This window comes from Ananas comosus, linkage group 3 (assembly GCF_001540865.1).
Source record: "Ananas comosus cultivar F153 linkage group 3, ASM154086v1, whole genome shotgun sequence".
Classification (NCBI taxonomy): domain Eukaryota; kingdom Viridiplantae; phylum Streptophyta; class Magnoliopsida; order Poales; family Bromeliaceae; genus Ananas; species Ananas comosus.
Window position 1 is genome coordinate 263452 of NC_033623.1, and position 19379 is coordinate 282830.

Genomic DNA, 19379 nt, shown 5'->3' on the forward strand with positions numbered 1-19379 from the left:
TCGTCGTCGTCGTTCTCCATTAGCAATCTCTTCCCCTCCTACGCTCCTCCTACTACTAGTAATAGTACTGGTTCTAGTAGTGGTGGCGAGGGAGAGGGATTGTCGTCCTACGTGGACTGCACCCTGTCGCTGGGGACGCCCTCGACGCGCCACGCTGGCGCGGGCCCGGGCTTTGGTGGGCCCGGCCCGGCCCAGCCCCCGTCGAGCTTACAATGGGACGTAATGGGCCGGCCCAATAAGCAACAGTGCTGTGGCGGCGGCGGTGGCAGCGGCGGTGTCGACTCCTCCAAACGGGCGCGCGAGCTGTGCGCTGCGCGTCCCACCGCCATCGTCACCGCCACCGCCACCGCCCTCGCCTCATCGGGTATACCACTATACACATATCTCTAATTTTCCTAAAAATGCGTTTAGAATTATAAAACTTAAAAAACTTCAGTAGGGAGCTCCCCAGTAAGAAACGAGTGCGTATCATTGTTGTTGCAATATTGTTATAATTATTGTTGTTATCTAAAGATTACTCTTTTTTAATTTGTTATGTAATTGATCGATCATGACTATGGGCATTGGAATGTATGCATGTGAATTGCTATATATATAGGTGGAGGAGGGACGGTGGCGGGGAGTTTTCCGTCGGAGGTGAGCTCGGCCGCAGTGTTCCGATGCATACGGGTGAGCCCGATGGACGAGGCGGACGACGAGTTCGCATACCAGACGGCGGTGAACATCGGAGGCCACGTCTTCAAAGGCATACTCTACGACCACGGGCCCGACTCCCACCAATATGGAGGCGAGCCCTCCTCGTCGCCCGCTGCCGCCAACGCAGCCGCCGCACTCGCCATGAGTAGCTCTGCGGCAGCAATGGCTTCGGCCGGGTTGTTGGATCCTTCTGCGGTGTACCCGGCCCCGATAAGCGCATTCATGGCTGGTACTCAGTTCTTTCCTCAGCACCCTAGGCCTTAGGAAGTGTCAAAATAATATTAACATATAATGTTGCATCAAGCAACATGAAGTAGTATATTGAACCACTGGAAAACTAGGGTTCCTCCTTGGCTTTTGATTTCAACTGATCAATTAAATTAACGTGCATCTACCTTTCCACTGCTTATTTTCTCTTCCTTTCGAGTTAAGTTGATCATGATCAAAGAGCGCTCCTAGCTCGCTGAAATGTCGCATAAATTATTGGATCAAGCAATCAAATTTCTTGTCTATGAATTCAATCTAACAAACTATATAATGCAGTGTAGTTTCTCTTGTCATTTGCTTTTCTTCTTTAAGACTCCTTATTTTCTTTCTTTTTTTTTTCAATTTTAGTCGATCGATGATCAAACTGTTTGAAATGTAGCATTAATTATTGGATCAAGCATTCAAATTTCTTGGCTAAGAATTCAATCTAACACACTAATGAAGTGTAGCATCTCTATCTCTTGCTTTTCTTCTTTTAAGACTTTTTTGCAAGCTAGTTAGGCATGCAAGTTTGAAAAGGGCTCAACTTGGTAAGGAGTTAGGCAAAAAAAGACTAAGAAAAGGAAAGCAAGAGGTTGGTTTGTTTAATTTGTTTGACATATATATATATATATATATATATATATATATATATATATATATATACACATGTATGTATGCATGTATGTATGTATGTATGTATGTATGCATGCATGCATACTTTTTGTGATCTTATGTTAAATTATTATAAGCCTTTTCTCTACCAAGTCTTCTTTTTCTTCTCATTTGAACTTCATTAGTACTCCATGCATGGCATTGAGAAAGGAACCCAAGGAAATAAAATATACTCTACAAAGCCTTGAATTTCTCTCCCCTCTACTTGTAGTATTGTTTCTTTTCTTCCATGTATATATGTATACACTGTTATCCTTTTTTGAGGTTTAGTGTAGGAGATGCATATTTTATGGGGTGGGCTATTATGTTTCTTGCTTGGGATTGATGGATGTGACCCCACAAATCGTTTGCTCTGCGTGTTTTGAGGCTGAATATTGGGAGAAGGAAAGGAATTAATGTAAGAATATAGAATGGTTGAGAAAGGATAAGAGTGCTAGATTTGGTGATTTCTTTCTCTCATTAGTCTCTCACCAATCCCAACATTAATGTAGAATAGAAGAGTGCTAATGGTTTAATATTAACCTCTCTCTCTCTCTCTCTCTCTCTATTTCTCTCTCTCTCTCTCTCTCTCTCTCTCTATAACACACAAAATGAGAAAATGCTTCTCTGGTGAACAGTTATATATATATATATGTTTACTAGAGATGACTTATATGTATATATAGTTGGTGTGTTTCTCATTAGTTTTCCTAGCTAGTAGGTGTAAACTAATGTGCTGAAAACATGTAAACACTAATTATAGCTGTGAACTGGAAAAAAGTCTATGGCTAGAGTGCAGCAACTTACATAGGGCAGCAGGAAAGTAATGCACTACTCCAGAGTCCATTTTTAGATGAGAAAGTTATTGTTACTTTTGTAATTCCTCTATGGACTTAGTTAATAGAAGGGACAATAAAAATGAAATGGCCTTAAGAAATGTGCTTAATGAACTGAAATTTATTGATCATATACATTAATATATAATCATATGAAAATGTTTCAGCAGTATGCAGTGATTACCAGTGCAAATAGTAGTAATATTTGCATTTCATTGGTGCTCTTTTTGTTAACTGATTTGTTATCTCCACAAAATATATAACTATTAGCTAATAAGTAGTTCAATCAACTCATTCTAGCAATGAAACTTCGAGCTTGTCCTCAAATTTTACGTAAAAAATGTGTCTTCTGGGTACACACACACACACGCAGATCTAATAAAGAAGGAATTACTGTTAGTTTATTCATTTGTTTTGCAATTTTAGGTCAAAATTTCTCAGCTATACTAAATCTAGCTAGCAAATATTGCCCACGAACTACATTGTGAGATCTTAATTGTCATTTTTTCTCTTTTTTGTTAGCTACTGTTTCTATATTCCGGGACTACTTTGCGAAATATTGCTCTTGAATTTGTTCTCCATAATAAGCTTCTAGCTAGATTTTGCAGAAACCGATTAAAGAACTTACAAGCCAAAATAAATTCAATACTAATGGAAAATATTATGGAGACTGATTTACAGGATTATGATCACTCTTATGGGATTAACTTTGAGTGGCCATTGGTGTTACTTTTTTGGTCTGAAATATTAAATTGTGTTAGTATTTATTTCTTCAATCTGACCTGCTTTGTATTGCGGCATCACAAAATGTACTTAGAGAGAGAAACTGAATTAAAATTTGTTCGGTATTGATGATAAGTTTCTTTCATAATCCTATTGGTTTTTTTGGCTTATGTGTTTTTATAACCTTTTTTGTGACTTTTCACGGTATGCAAGCGTTAGGGGAGAAAATAAGTTTTATATGTTTACATGCATTTAAAGTTGTGATTTTATGCTTTTTTTTCTTTTTCTCTTTCTCATATGTATATGTCATGATCTTCTTCTTCAGTAATCTAGTATACAATAACTTGCTGATGGAAGTTCGAGTTTATAGCCATTAGCTAGGGATGATCATATATACAAAATGCATATAGTATAAGGCGCACTGCGCTTTCATTACTAAGCAATTCATGTTTAATGTTTTTATCAATTATTTGCTCTAGGATCGAAATAATATTGTGTAGCATTTTCTTCTCTCCAAATTATTTCAGTAATGCATTAGTGAAATGATATGCTAGACCTTTTTTAACCCATTACCAAAATGAAATGGTTCTGAAATAATTAATGTGTAATATTTTCTTTGCTCTTGCACTCTACGGGTGCATTAATGAAGCATATGTGTGTGTGCGCGCGCGCGTGCGTGTTCTTGCATGAAATCAACACATAAACAGATTGAAGGAAAAAATAAAAAATAAAAAAACCATTTAGAAGGCGAAAAAATCAAGACCACAACTACTGAGAATTTCTCAATGCAATGCCATTTAATTAATTCTAGTACTCTTAATGTAATAAAAAAAAAAAAACATGTATTCAAACATTAAGCAAGTTCTATGATACAATACACGATTTTCCACAAAATGGTGCTAACTAATATAGATAAACTCCGAATATCATATATCTATTGGAACTCATGCAACTTTATAGGCTAAGAGTGTAGTTTTGCGCCAAACTATATATATATTTTCATCATTGACTTCTCAAATTTTTATTTCATATGAGCATATTCGCACATAAATTTCTACTAACAACGTGACAAACTTATGAAAACTTATGATAAAAGAAAGTTAAACAACCATGATCAACATTATTATATATTCATGCACGATTCATGCATATTAATGTATTGGGTGATTGCTGGTTTTGTTTTCGACCCGGTTGTGGGGTTTAGGAAGTCTCAGTATCCAAAACCAAAACTGATATAGTATAAATTTTATCCGCGTATCATAAGTTAGATATAATTAAAATTTTAAACTCATATTACCTTATTTTCTTAGGATGCTAATAAATTATAACAAAATGTGGAATATATAGTTATATACTAGCTAGCTAGGATTATAATTACTTTGATATATGGGTTGAGGGTTTATGGCTTAGCGTTTAGGGTTCTTAATTGCTGTAATAGCTTTATATATATTTCAAACTAAAATTTAAATAAAAATATATCAATCTGCAATTAATATATATATCAATCTCCTCTCTTCTATGGAACAAATTAATTCTACTGATAGATCTTAAGATATCTTTTTAATTTGAAGGTGAATTAAAAAAAAAAAAAACTTTTCCTTGGAGTCTTGATCATTTGAGTTCTCTGAGTGTATACGTTGAAGCACTGGATATTTACTAAATGTTAGAACTATAAACTCGCAAAATTCAAAAAATTCAACCACATTAATCTAGCTTTCTTAGTTTAGTTTATGGGCATTTTAACTCATGTAGTAGCTTAGAGAATTGTACTGAGTAGGCTAAATTAAGTTTAAAATTCTCATTGTGTTTCCTTTGGTGGAACTGATACTTGTGAACAATATTAATTAAGAAGTTACAATTTATATGATTAATTAATTACAAGGAATAAGCATGTAAATAGGAAATAACTTATTAATACTTATATTTCAGTGCCTAATATATTTTGGGCTCCCAATATTCAAAGTGGCAATAGATAGCTTGGTATTTCATTAATTTGTTATTTATCTTCGCATATTGCTTCCATAAGTATTTCAGTATTAGTCAACTGAATCTGATGTAATTACTATATTTAACAAAATAAGAAAAAGAAAGACCTGGACTCATCTGACCTCTAGTTTGATTTTAAAAGTGCCATTTTAAACTTTGAAACTTTTTATAATTTTCAATTACATGTTAAATCACTTTCATGTGCAATGAATAGCATTATTTAATATTTTCAAATAGTCCTATATATATAGTTCAATTAATGTTCAAGATATTATATGCATGCAATACGACTAAAATTCAGATGTTAGCATCCTTATGTTACGTGACGTTTGGTATTGAAGACCATCTAAAGCTATTACGTAAAACAGAGTTGGCGCAAATTGTATATAGCAATGTGAACCATAACCGACCGTCCCTAGAACAAGTGGCAAAGGACTTGGTGGTTGATACCCGAGACCTAAGTTTGAATCCTAGTTAATTCACATTTTTAGCTAAGTTTATTTCTAAATAAAATAAATGAAGCGGATAGCATGCTACCTTTCTCTCTCTCTCAAAAAAAAAAGCAATGTGAACCATATAAAATATATGGTAATTAACCGACTCATGGAAATTAAACACGCACAATGTACGTACATTATATTAAGTACGAAAACAAACGAAATATTTTTTTTTCATCATACTTATGCACCGGATGTAACGCAATCTCCTCACATGCATTCCCAAAAGAAGTCAAAGAGAACTAGAGTCGAAAGTCGAGTCAACTTTAACTTGTCTCAACCTAATTCAAAATGGACTCAAACTCGGAGGTTGCACCCATTTGGGCCCAATTTGGAAATAAAATGAATTGGGCCTAATAACCCTTTTATTATTTGGGCTAGGCTTTAACGATTATACTTGGTGGGCTGGGCCTCCATAGACTTGGTCCACCGCATCATTTACAGGTCACGTGGCTTCTAAATCTCTTTCTGCTTTGTTATTGGCTGGTGCAATAGACCAGGTCCACGTAATTACAAGGTAGTTTTCCCGCCATCCACAACCTCGGAAGCTTCGGGAGATTCGAAATAAACTTATAATGGTCCCGGACTCCCGGAACTCTCTCGAATAACCCCGACTCCCCTGTTGCGCGACGAAGCCCCTAGAAGCTCCCGGAGCCCCATTCCCCTTCCCCGCGCGCGTCCGCTATAAATACTCGCCCACTCTTCGTCTCCCTCCTCGCTTGCGTTCTCGAAACCCTAATCACGCTCTCTCTACGCTCTCGCGTGCGATTCCCGATTCTCGTCTTCTGATTCCTCTGTGAGATCGCGCGATCGTTCGTGCTCCAACAATGGCGGATGTGGCGATGGGGGAGACGGAGACGTTCGCTTTCCAGGCGGAGATCAACCAGCTCCTCAGCCTCATCATCAACACCTTCTACTCCAACAAGGAGATCTTCCTCCGCGAGCTCATCAGCAACGCATCTGATGTGAGTGTTTTTTGATCGATTTTTTGTTGGGGGGGGATTTTTAAGTGGTTTTTGATGAGAATTTGGATCGGGGGATCTGGATTCGGGGGGTGCTGATGCATGCTTGCGTGTCGTTTGTAGGCGTTGGATAAGATCCGATTCGAGAGCCTCACTGATAAGAGCAAGCTCGATGCGCAACCGGAGTTGTTCATCAGAATCGTACCGGATAAGGTGAACAAGACACTATCAGTGATCGATAGCGGCATCGGCATGACCAAGGCTGGTAAGATAGATCAATCACGCTCTCTCTCTGTTTCTTTTCCTACTAGTTTGGATCATGCTTCTATCGTTCGATTTGGGAGATATGATTGCTATGAAGCTGGCATTGTCCGATTTGATGATCTTAGTTGAAAATTTATGTGATTAGTTTTTGTGATTGGTTTTTGTTTCTAGTTGCAATTTTGTTGTTCATCTGACGCAATTAGATGAGCATGTGTTGATTATATACATTCTGTAATATCTCATCTCTGTATCATGTTGCTACATCTGAATTCTGCTTGTTTATTCTCCTTGAAGATTAAAAAGAAAAGTTTAATGAATCTGTTATACTGAACAAGAATCTTACAGATAAATTGAGTGCAATCTAGAACTATTTGATGTTAAGAAGCACAATATGGTGGTACAGAATTAAGGAACTTATTGGAAACATTAGAAAGGCAGCTTTTACTCGACTCTGATTGTGTGAATAATGAATCGATCTGTAGGGGAGGGAATGACATATCTTTGCTGGTTATCTAGAATGAGATTGAGATTTATTGTACACTTCCTGATGCTGATTTTTTCCCTTTTGTCTTCAGATCTTGTGAACAATTTGGGTACCATTGCAAGATCCGGCACCAAGGAGTTCATGGAGGCACTCCAGGCTGGGGCTGATGTGAGCATGATTGGCCAGTTTGGTGTCGGTTTCTATTCTGCGTACTTGGTTGCCGAGAAGGTCATCGTGACCACAAAGCACAATGATGATGAGCAATACATCTGGGAGTCCCAGGCTGGTGGTTCCTTCACTGTTACTAGAGACACCTCTGGCGAGCAGCTTGGCAGGGGAACCAAGATCACCCTCTACCTCAAGGAAGATCAGGTAAGGTCATTTTGATAAATCGTTTCTTTTCATGTGTGCATTCAATTAAGACATTTAATTTTAGGCGCAGAGCTCTACGAGTTTGAATTTTGACATGTAGCCCTTTGAAATTGCATAAAATTGTCTGTAGTGTATGTATCCATGAAAATTCAATTTTTGCTAGGTTTCATGCAGAAGGGTTTGTCTAAACATGCTGCATATTCTGAAACTCTCTTTCCCTTAAAACTTCGATTTCATATATGCCTTGTGAGTATATTTAAAATTTCTGTAAATGCCTGCTAAAACTTGAAAGCCAATGATATGCTGGATGCTCCTGTTTTACATGCATTTTCATATTATGAACTGTGTTTCAGACGTTTCGATATTTGTAGGTAACTGTTGTTTAACAAGAAAAAACTTGAATTAATTATTGGTGAATTATGTGGAATGGAGTATTATGTTTCGTTCATATATATTAACAAAACTAAAATTTTATTAGAAGCTATACTCTTTAATAACTATTAATGAAAGTTTAGAGAAAGGAAGTGCTAGTGGTGATCTGAATTGTGTGCAGCTGGAATATTTGGAGGAGAGGAGGTTGAAGGATCTTGTAAAGAAGCACTCTGAATTCATCAGCTACCCAATCTATCTCTGGACTGAGAAGACTACTGAAAAGGAAATTAGCGATGATGAAGATGAGGAAGGATCCAAGAAGAAGGAAGAAGAGGGAGATGTAGAAGAGGTCGATGAGGAGAAAGAGACTAAATCCAAGAAGAAGAAGGTCAAGGAAGTCACCCACGAGTGGCAACTCATCAACAAGCAGAAGCCCATCTGGCTTCGGAAGCCTGAAGAAATCACCAAGGAAGAGTATGCTTCCTTCTACAAGAGCTTGACCAATGACTGGGAGGATCACTTGGCCGTGAAACACTTCTCGGTCGAGGGCCAGCTTGAGTTTAAAGCCATTCTTTTCGTCCCGAGAAGGGCTCCTTTCGACCTTTTCGACACGAGGAAGAAGCTTAACAACATTAAGCTCTACGTTCGGAGAGTCTTCATCATGGACAACTGCGAGGAGCTTATGCCTGAGTATCTTGGATTTGTGAAGGGAGTGGTTGATTCTGATGATCTGCCGCTTAACATTTCCCGTGAAATGCTCCAACAGAACAAGATCCTCAAAGTGATGAGGAAGAACCTCGTGAAGAAGTGCATCGAGATGTTCTTCGAGATCGCAGAGAATAAAGAGGACTACAACAAATTCTATGAAGCCTTCTCGAAGAACTTGAAATTGGGTATTCATGAGGATAGCCAGAACAGGGCGAAATTGGCTGATCTCCTCAGATACTACTCAACAAAGAGCGGCGACGAAATGACGAGCCTCAAAGACTATGTGACCAGAATGAAAGAAGGGCAAAAGGATATCTACTACATCACAGGAGAGAGCAAGAAGGCGGTAGAGAACTCCCCCTTCCTCGAAAGGCTAAAGAAGAAGGGATATGAGGTTCTCTTCATGGTGGACGCAATCGATGAATATGCTGTTGGGCAGCTGAAGGAGTACGATGGGAAGAAGCTCGTTTCGGCAACCAAGGAAGGGCTTAAGCTCGAGGAGACAGAAGAGGAGAAGAAGAAAAGGGAAGAGAAAAAAGCTGCTTTCGAGAGCTTATGCAAGACCATGAAGGAAATTTTGGGGGATAAGGTCGAAAAGGTGGTGGTTTCTGATAGAATTGTGGATTCTCCTTGTTGTTTAGTCACCGGAGAGTACGGATGGACAGCTAACATGGAAAGGATCATGAAGGCCCAAGCTTTGAGGGACAGTAGCATGAGCTCTTACATGTCGAGCAAGAAAACTATGGAAATCAACCCCGAGAATGGTATCATGGAGGAGTTGAGGAAGCGGGCAGAGGCCGACAAGAATGACAAGTCTGTGAAGGATTTGGTGATGCTCTTATACGAGACGGCATTACTGACTTCGGGGTTTAGTTTGGACGACCCAAACACATTCGCTGGGAGGATTCACAGGATGTTGAAATTAGGGTTGAACATTGATGAGGATGGGGCTGGCGACGAGGATGCCGACATGCCGCCATTGGAGGACGACGGCAACGAGGAGAGCAAGATGGAGGAGGTTGATTGAAATGACAATTATGCTCGTTTGCAAATACAAGTGTCTTTCTTGTCTCTTCTCTTTCGGTCCATTTGTGTCTCTCTCTCTCTCATCTTGTAGTTGCTGTGTGGGGAGGTTAACATATCTCTTACTTTGTATGTAGTGTCTTGGTCGTGTTATATGAGCAACTGCAGCAAAACTGTTAGTCCTGTTACGAAGCGTGCGTAGTGTGTCGTACTTTTGTGTTACTATACTTAGTGTTATAATGGAACAAGAACATTCTGTGTTCTAAGTCAGTATTCTTTTTGTGTTTTTTTCTCCTCCAATTTTAGTTAAAATTTGCTGTTGATTGCATTTTGAGTCTTTTCACATGGTCTTGGAAGTGTTTAGGCAAGTCATTCAGTTTCATTGCTCTTGGGAGAAAAAGGGAAAAGGTGAAAAAAAAAAAAAATGTTTCTCTATTTTTCTAATTGAATAGAAGAAGCTCTTTTATGCTAAGAAATTACATTCTACAAACAACAAATGATATGACCAAATTTATTTAGATTCTAAAGAGTGAAATTTATTTAATAGGATGATGATACAATTTTAAAATTGTTAGAATTATTGACAATTTATTAACAGTTTCATGTATTTGAGAAACTTATTATCTCCACCAGGCGTACCTGAAACCACGAACAAACGCGCACTCGCATAGTTAATGGATTATAAATTTTGATTTGTGAGATTTTTTTTATCACGTAGGGCTAGGTGCATGGTGTAGAGGGCATATTCCTCTACACATACACCCTAAGCAATCCTCATTTTCACAAGCCCATCTCGTTTGTTCGAGCGCCAATTTTTATGCTCCAAAACAATATGCTTCGTCTCCCTCCATCGCCATGTCGTCGTCCCCAGACCCCACCATCCTCCACTCCGAAACCCTAACCCTACCTCCTCCCCCGTTCATGGCGGACGACGCCACCTCCACCACCGCCACCATCTCGTGGCCGGAGAAGGAGAAGACGACGGCGACGACGGCGACGGAGGAGAAGAAGAGGGATCGTCTCGCGGAGCTCCCGGAGCATCTCCTGCTCCGCATCGTCTCCTTCCTCCCCACCCACGTCGCCGTGCGCCTCTCCCTCCTCGCCCGTCGCTTCCGCGGCCTCTGGGCCTCCTCCCCTTCCCTCTACCTCGATCGCTCCTCCCTCCGCCGCACCCCCCGCTTCGTCCTCCTCGCCGATCGCTTCCTCTCCCTCCGCGACCGCTCTGCGCCGCTCCGGCGCCTCCGCCTCTGCTCCGACTACTCCGCGCGCCACCTCCTCGACCCCCTCGACCCGATCTCCTGGCTCGTCCGCTCCCGCCCCCTCGGCCTCCGCCACCTCCACCTCGACCTCCACCACGAAACCCTAATCTATCTCCTCCCATTCATCCTCGACTTCGAAACCCTAGAGTCCCTCTCCCTCTCCACCTTCTCCAACCCCTATGGCGACAAGGGCATCGTTCTCCCCGACACTATCCGGCTAGATCGCCTAAGAAGGCTCAGCCTTTACCTCCTGCTTGAGCCCCTCTCCCTCTCGCGGCTCGTCGCCAGCGCCCCGGTGCTTGAGGATCTCAATCTGAGGGACGTGAGGGCGAAGCAGGTGGATCTGAATGCTCCCAATCTTAAAAGGTTGAATCTTAATTCGCATTGGCTCCTTGAGGTGCGATTGTGGTGTCCTAAGCTCGAGCTCCTGCGATGCAGCCTCTCGGGGCCGTTGGCGAAGTATGAGGGGTTCATGCCCTCGCTCCGGAGGGCGCGTGTCACATTGTCGGATCTTACGGCCGAGGATGCTGCTGCTGTAGGATGTGTGATTCAGAGTGTTGCCAATGTGTCTGAGCTTAAAATTCGCGTCTCCGCTTGTTGGGTAATCTTCGGACGCTTACATTATCTTGTGATTTTCATCCCAGAAGTAGTGAGAAATATTCCAAAAGAAAACATCTGTTCTAGGCATAATCTCGACTGTGTTTAGCAAGTGAGGATAGCTCCTGAATAATGACTTTAGTGCCCAACCATGAAGTGGGGATATCTAACGCTACCCACAAAGTTCATTTGGTTCATTGACAATTTCTAGGGGAGCAACGTTTCTATTCTCGAGTCATATCACTATTTAAGAAACAATATCAGTTTTGTGTTTGGTTTTTCATAATAGGGACAGCTTTTTTAATTGTAGGAGTAACTAAAGTAGGCGATAACTCGATTCTCGAGTTGGATTTAGTAGTTGTTTAGTGTTTCCTTGGAGGATAGAGTGAGAACAGTGGTATCCTATTTTTCCTTTAATTTTATAGCTCCTTTAGATGCTGATTATTCTTCCCAAGAGTAGGAATTCCACTCAAGATTTATGGCCCAGAATGTTAGTGAGAAGAGCCACCCATGAATCGTTGTAATCATTCTGTATTTCCGGCTGCTAATAAACGGCTGAATGCATACTTTTTCCAGCTTCCTGGAGGTTTCGATAGTACTTCTAATGATTGAGCCAAATTTCATGCATGGTTGTTTACTGAAATAAGGAAGTTGATTTATAGGCTAAGAATCTGTTGCAGTAATCTTGTGGTTTAGTAGACATTCTTTCCATAATGTCTGTTAGTAGTCTCTTGATTGAGAGATTTGCCTTGGTACAGAACCCTTATTTCTTATGCAAATTTTAGCTCTGTGAGATGTTATTTGAAAATATTTTGTTTTTGTTTGTTCTCTGGGCATCGGGAGATTAGCTATCTTGATGTGAACTTTAAGACAGCGTAAGTCGAAGTCTGCATCTTCCCTGTCCGTTTGATACTAAAATCCTGTAATATATGTTAGTCCAATGTATTATATCTTATTCTCACTTATTTCAAAATGTTGCGGAGTAGAAGAACAACATAACAAACAAAAGAATTGAAAGATGACTAGCTCTAGATCAATTTGATGAGACTTTGTGAAATATAGCTCTAGAGCAATAGATGGCTTGCATTTGTATTCTCTTGATTTGCTTTGACAACTTCGTTGTTCTTTAGTTGGTGTTTTGGCCTAACGCCTTGATAAGCTATCATTTGATGGTATCATGCGTTTGGCATGATATATTGTTTTTTCTGTCTAAGCTCTGTAATTTTTTTTTTTTCCTTTGGTTGTGTAGATTGTGTAAAGCGAGTTTGGCTGTCATGCCCTGTGTCTATCCTATAGAGGAAATAGGTACATCAGGTGTAAGCCACCTACTCATAAATTCTTCACAGGGCACACAATAATGTTTAAATTGAAAATTTCCAACGTCTCAAATAAACAATAGTAGTTTAGCACATCCTGCTTATGTTTACTATTATTATTAATATTATTGTTATTTAAAATTTTCATGTATTTCTATCTGCATGTTTCATTGGTGAAAGGATGCCTCTAATTGTGTATAATCTTTTGCATGAAAACATTTAGAGACAGTTACTTCCGGTTCGCCTCTTGGTAGACGAAGAAAGGAGCCTTCCGACTTTTCCTAATCTGAGAAGTTTGTTTGTCTACACATCCTTTCATGAGATAAATATCAGAGACATGATTACTTTGCTTGATCATTCGCCGGTTCTCGATTCTCTCGACTTGTGCCACTCGGTAATGGCACTTAAACTTCAATCCTTCTCTTGTAGAATATTGAGTTTCTACATTATGTGCCTTGTTGTTTGGCCCCGGCTCTGGAACTGCTGTATTCAAGAAGGTAGAAGTTTGTGATGTTTGGCTGACGGATAGTCCAGAGCCGTTGCTGTTACAAGAAGCTAAGATGAGCTTTTGGAGCCCAAAGAGCAGAAACTCCGGTACGAAGTTTCTGCTTCTGCTGGGAGAAAGCTGTGAAGGACAATTTTCAAGAAAAAGCTATCGGTGCTCTTTTGAGACAGCAGTTTTGCAGAAGCGCTCCGTGTAGGCCGCAATGCTTTCAAACTAATTTTTACTCTCTTGTCTTTCAGTCTCCGTATATCAATGATAAGAAGAAGAAGGCAAAAGACTGGCAATCGAAGCTGCCTCGAAATTCTTCTGGCAATTATCAAACTGCATGCTTCACCGATCTTCGAGTAAAGAAGAGGAGGACTGAGGCTGTGAAGCTGCTGTCGAAGAGATTGAAGATAAAAGAGTAACCGTAAATCCGTAAATGCTATAATAACAGAGAGCTTTTGTGAATCCGCTCAACCTCTTTTTGTGATGTTTTCGAGTTTCTTGCGACTCGTTTTGCTGCATATTATCTAATTTATCTCTACATTAGTGTTTTTTCTTGAGTATCTTTTTGATTGCTCAATGAGCCAAAGGACTTTCGGAACTCATTAATCGGATTATTGGTTTTGTGTGCCTCTAGCCTGTTTGGATTCTTCGATATAGCAGCAAGTACACCACTTCATGAGATCTTTTTGTGTTGTAAATGTTTCAGGTTGTGCAGTAGATTGGGCGCGACCACAAAAGAGCACAATTTTCTGGGTAAGGTTTCTTGTACTCTAATCTATCTAATGAGGTTCCTTTCTCAGGCTATTATTCAGCACCTAGCTTTTGTCTCTTATTATTTGTAGTATAATACTAGTAATTTCTTTTTTCTAGGCTTGGATTGGAATTGAACATTGAGCATGCAAAAATCATGACTCTGGTAGAAATTTCACCTCTCTCTCCTTGTTTTTTGCTTCTTCTTTTGTTTGTCCCTACAGTAGAATATGACTCCATCAATTGCAGCAATACTGTCATATTTCTTAGTTGTTATTAGCACTTCAACCATTCCAATAACATCATTGCCATATGAGTGATACACTATTGGATTAGTTGGTTAAGTTAATTAGATTAGATTGTTGAATTTGATTGCAGCAATTTAAAAAATTTGGGCTAAAAAATTCGTAATAATAAATAAAATTAGAGTACTAAAAATTGAGGACAGACAGAACACCTTGTACAATTTAGCCAGCAATAAAAATAAATAAAACACATTACTGCAGTGGATGATGATAAGCAAGGAAGCATCTGTCGTTCCCATTACCAACATAATAATAATAATAGTAAATAGTAAATAGTAAATAGTAAATAAACAAACACGTAATGATGAGTCCATTCGAGCGTGGTGCGGAGGAGGGGTGATGGGGGGGAAGGGGGCTAGTGGGTGAAGGCGTAGAAGACGGTGGAGACGTAGACGGCGAGGGCGACGGAGACGAGGGCGATGAGGGCGGCGGCGGAGCGGACGGCGGGGGGGGCGCCGCAGGAGAGGAGGCCGAGGCGGATCTGGATGACGTCGACCATGGAGAGGAGGAGGAAGACGCAGCCGAGGACGGAGCCGCCGGCGGAGGCGAGCATCCCGAGGCGGAGCAGGCGGGCGTCGATGCGCGCGCGGAAGGCGTCGTGGGGGTCGTTGGCGTTGATGAGGTTCAGCGCCAGCTTCAGCCCCTGCGCCACCAGGCTCGAGAACAGGAAGAAGCTGAACGACACCACCTCGAACGCCAGCAGGTTCCGCGCCACGTCCGCACCCGCGCTGCACCCTCCCCCTTGCCCTGGGCTCGGCGGCCCCGTCAGGGACAGCCCCACGAACACCGCCACCGTGAACAGCGAGTTCACGTTCACCACCCCGTCCAGCGCCGTCACGTGGATGCTCGTCGTCGTCGTCGTCGTCGCCATGGACCCGGAGTGCTCGGGGGGCTTGGGGGAGCTGTGGTCCTCGTCCTCCATGCGTGTACTAGTAGTAGTGCATGATCTCTCGATCGATCGATCGAGAGAGATTTGGGGAAAGTGATGGATTAAGAGAGAGAGAGAGAGAGAGAGAGAGAGAGAGTCTGGAGAGATTTGGGGGAGGAGACGCGTGACGAAGGGGGGAGAAATTAATTAATTATTAATTAGGGTCGTACAGCTCTCCGTAAATATAGTAAATTACAGATATATATTTCTTTAAAGTTGAACTTTTATAAATTATTTTTGTAAAAATTTTAATATTTTTAGATATGTCCATGTCCTTAGAATTCATTAGAAAAATTTAGTTAACCATAGGTTAAATATTTTATTTGAATTAATTTTTAATATTTTTATCCCTCTTGTGTTATACTGTTATAATTTTTAGAGGGACATATTTGTGATGGTAAAATTGAAAAAATAAGCAGTTTTCTAACAGTTCTCTAATGGTAACAAATTAGAAAGATATAACTGAAAATATTAGGATTTTTGTAAAAATAATTTATAAATATTGAATTTTATAGAAATATATCTGTAAGTCATTATGTTTGCAAGAATTTGTATGCAATTAACCCTATTAAGTAAAAAAAAAAGAAAAAAAAAAAAGAATGGGATTGGAGAGGGTAAAAGTGGGAAGGGGTGATGATATGATAGGCTAAGAGCTTGCTTGAGCTTGATGGATAAAAAAAAATAGAGTTAAGACCAGCCCCCAACTATTAAGGAAATTAGAAACTCATCCTTTTGAGTAGCTTAGCTTTCCATTTAGGAAATTTGGAAGGTCCCTGTGGGGCCGTTTCAAAATTCACTATAGTTGAGGGGGTCTCCCTCTCTACATTTTTTTTGTCTTAGGAATCAAATTAAATCATGTGAATTTGGGACGCGTCGTAGTTTAGGTGAGAAAGTCACGGATAGATGTGGACGCGGGCGGTGGGTTAGGGATGACCTCTTTAGTAGGAAATTAATTAAATTAATTTATACTTTATTTTACGTAGTAACCCATAATAATAATAATAATAATAATAATAATAGCTTATATAAGGTGAGAACGACATGAAAGACAAAACAAATATAATTTCTTATCGGGTAAGGCTCCGTTTGGGATAGTATGGAAATTGTATCATACACAATTTAAAAAAATGTATAAAATAATAATTAATTTATTTTTATAAAACAAGATTATATTGTCGGTACCTAAGATATATGTTTTATGGTCATACAAAAAAAAAACAAAAAAAAAACGGAGAAGTAAAATTCTGAATATTTTTATTCCAATTTCGTTTTATTTTATAGTGTTGGGTGTAACTTGTCACAGAACAGTTGGATCATGTAGTTGGGAACAAATTGTATGCGAACAACTTTGCGTTATAAAATATAATTGAAAAAAAATTAAATCGCGTCAATCGAAAACATTCATGTTAGGGGTCTATTTCAAAATTGGCTATAGCTATCGATTGTCCCTAACGCAAGTGGCTACGGATTTAGTGGTTGGCATCCGAGATTCTAAGTTCAAAACCTAGTTGATTCATATTTTTAGCTAAATTTATTTCTAAATGAAATAAACAAAGCGAGTAGTATATTACTTATCTCTCAAAAAAAAAAAAAAAAAGTCTATAGCTGTAGGTCTTGCTAATTTTTTTCCCCACTATTGGTAATAAATGTGCGAAATTTGTTGGTGCACATAGATTGGCATCAGAAGAAAGAAAATAGAAGATCATAGGATCACTTATGTGGCAGATGAATTTTTCAAGTGTGTATGTGTTTATATTATACATATATATATGGGACATGACTTTTAAAATTTCAAGCATGCAGTATCCAATATTTGAGTAGCCCAGAATCTTGTAAAATTATATTCAGGACCACTGATTGGTTACCTATCCACCACATTGCTTTAATCCAAAGAGAGAATCCTTTTGCTCTTTACAAAAGCTAGTTTACTTATTATACATCCCCCAGGGTCTTCACTCACCATTTCTCACTTCCTAAGTTCTTTCAAACTCTCCAACCATAAAAACTCTCTCTCTCTCTCTCTCTCTCATCAACACTATGGCTCAAATGATCCATGGCTTCATCACCCTTTTTGCCTTATCCCTTCTAGTAGTAGCCCTCACAATGAGCCCTACCTTTGCTGAACAACCCGGCAAAAGCGAAGGCGAAGGCGAGGGCGAGGGCGAGGGCCTCACTCTTGAGCTCATTCACAGATACTCCATTCGCTCCCCGTTGTACTCTCCCAACCTCACAACGGTCGAAATGATCAAACAGCTCGTCGAGATTTCCGACCGCCGATACTTTGAGATCGCAATGTCGCTGGCCCACGGGTCTCGCCTGATGGGGGTGCGGCCGATCGTGGCACACGATAAGTGGCTGTACATGGTGAAGCTCGGCATTGGGAATCCGCCGACCTTCACGCGCTTGCACCTTGACACGGGAAGCAACATAATGTGGACACAGTGCGCACCATGTCGGAGTTACTTCCCGCAGCTCCCGCCATTGTACTGGCCGGCCAAGTCGAGAACGTACCGCACACTACCCTGCGACCACCGCCTTTGTGCCGGGTACCCGTGCATCAACAACAAGTGCCACTACGAGATGAAGTACGCTGCCCTACTAAGATTCTCCTTGATCTCTCCGTAAACTTATATCTGAGCGGTTATTTACTGTGTGGTAATGTTTGTTTGGTTTGGTTTGGTTTTCGAAGCTGCTCTTCTGTTCCAAAAGCTGAAGCATTAGACGAACAAAGAGACCACGGTGATAAGAAGTCAAAATTATTTTTCTAGTCTTTGAAAACAATACCAGTTATCCGGCGCAAAAAAGCTCATTTTATGTTGTTGACATAGAAGAACAATTGCTTCTCAAAATGAGAAAAACTTGTACAATAAGATAGGCCGAATGGGCACCCACTACTGGTCTAGTCTATTTTTTCAAATTAAAGTTTCTACTTTTGACTTTAATATAAAGTTATTTAGTAAGCTATTTGTGAAGAAATGATAGATAAGAGTGTGCGTCATCTGATTCGTTCTTGTCAGGTTCTTTGACGGCACCTACACCAAAGGGATTATAGCGGCCGAGCGTTTCACGTTCGCGTCCAACCTCGGCGGCCGCTCCGAGGCTGTCGACGGCGTGGGCTTCGGTTGCTCCAAAGAGAGCAGCTCAGACATGTACCCTAGAACCCAGGCAGTCAGCGGGATTCTCGGCTTGGGTTCCGACGTACGGTCCTTCCTGATGCAGCTCGGAGACCGAGCGAAGGGCCGCTTCTCGTATTGCTTGGTCCCCCTAGAACACACCGGCCAGAGCTATCTTCGATTCGGTACTGACGTCGAGCGAATAAAACATGCGCAAACCACGCCCATCCTACCGAAGCACGAGCTCGAAGTGTATTCTCTTGAGCTGAAGGATCTCAGCGTCGACGGTCGTTTGCTTCGTTTGCCGCCAGATACTTTCAAGGTAAACCGCAATGGCACCGGCGGTTGCATCATAGACTCGGGTTTATCGGTCACTTTCATGATCGGAGAGGCGTTCGATGCTTTGGTTCATTCTTTGGAGGAGTATTTTCAAAACTATGATCTTCGAAAGATCGAGGATCCGAGGGACACGGGCTTGGAACTGTGCTACAAGAAGCCGAGGGGCTTCTCGTCTTACCCGACGGTCGGGTTTCACCTCCGAGGGGCCGTTTTTCGGCCGAAGGCCAAGAGTGTCTTCTTGATCGACGAGGCGCTGGGCACGTTCTGCTTGTTTGTGAGGAAAGGGGAGTTTACGCTCCTCGCGGCCGTTCTGCAGCAGAACTTTCGGATGGTGTTCGATGTTCGAAAGCGCAAGCTAACTTTCGCCGAAGAGAATTGTGCGCGAGATTGAGAGAGTGAACGGTTGCAAAACTTTATAATGAGCTCTAATAAAAGGTAAATGATGTTTCATTCTAA

The 19379-nt window shown here is 40.7% G+C and overlaps 5 protein-coding genes across 6 annotated transcripts; 4 read left to right on the forward strand and 1 right to left on the reverse strand.

The window, feature by feature from the left end:
• LOC109708233 (protein SHI RELATED SEQUENCE 1-like) lies at positions 36-1188 on the forward strand. Its single transcript, XM_020229882.1, has 2 exons — positions 36-364; positions 599-1188. The coding sequence occupies exons 1-2, from the start codon at positions 223-225 to the stop codon at positions 958-960; spliced, it is 504 nt and encodes a 167-aa protein (XP_020085471.1). The 5' UTR covers positions 36-222; the 3' UTR covers positions 961-1188.
• Positions 6300-10123, forward strand: LOC109707900 (heat shock protein 83-like). The gene is made up of 4 exons (XM_020229430.1): positions 6300-6603; positions 6724-6865; positions 7440-7720; positions 8274-10123. Exons 1-4 carry the CDS (start codon positions 6466-6468, stop codon positions 9825-9827), a joined length of 2115 nt encoding a protein of 704 aa, XP_020085019.1. The 5' UTR covers positions 6300-6465; the 3' UTR covers positions 9828-10123.
• On the forward strand, positions 10470-14121 carry LOC109707429 (F-box/FBD/LRR-repeat protein At5g22700-like). 2 transcript variants are annotated; one of them, XM_020228671.1, is made up of 4 exons: positions 10470-11448; positions 11521-11683; positions 13219-13389; positions 13740-14121. In XM_020228671.1, the coding sequence occupies exons 1-4, from the start codon at positions 10679-10681 to the stop codon at positions 13905-13907; spliced, it is 1272 nt and encodes a 423-aa protein (XP_020084260.1). In that variant the 5' UTR covers positions 10470-10678; the 3' UTR covers positions 13908-14121. The 2 variants fall into 2 exon arrangements, with proteins under 2 accessions (XP_020084260.1, XP_020084259.1); XM_020228670.1 differs by having other exon boundaries at positions 10470-11683.
• Positions 14643-15686, reverse strand: LOC109707430. The gene has a single exon (XM_020228673.1). The coding sequence runs from the start codon at positions 15463-15465 to the stop codon at positions 14899-14901; it is 567 nt and encodes a 188-aa protein (XP_020084262.1). The 5' UTR covers positions 15466-15686; the 3' UTR covers positions 14643-14898.
• Positions 15830-19379, forward strand: LOC109707428 (aspartic proteinase CDR1-like). The gene is made up of 2 exons (XM_020228669.1): positions 15830-18056; positions 18489-19379. The coding sequence occupies exons 1-2, from the start codon at positions 17509-17511 to the stop codon at positions 19312-19314; spliced, it is 1374 nt and encodes a 457-aa protein (XP_020084258.1). The 5' UTR covers positions 15830-17508; the 3' UTR covers positions 19315-19379.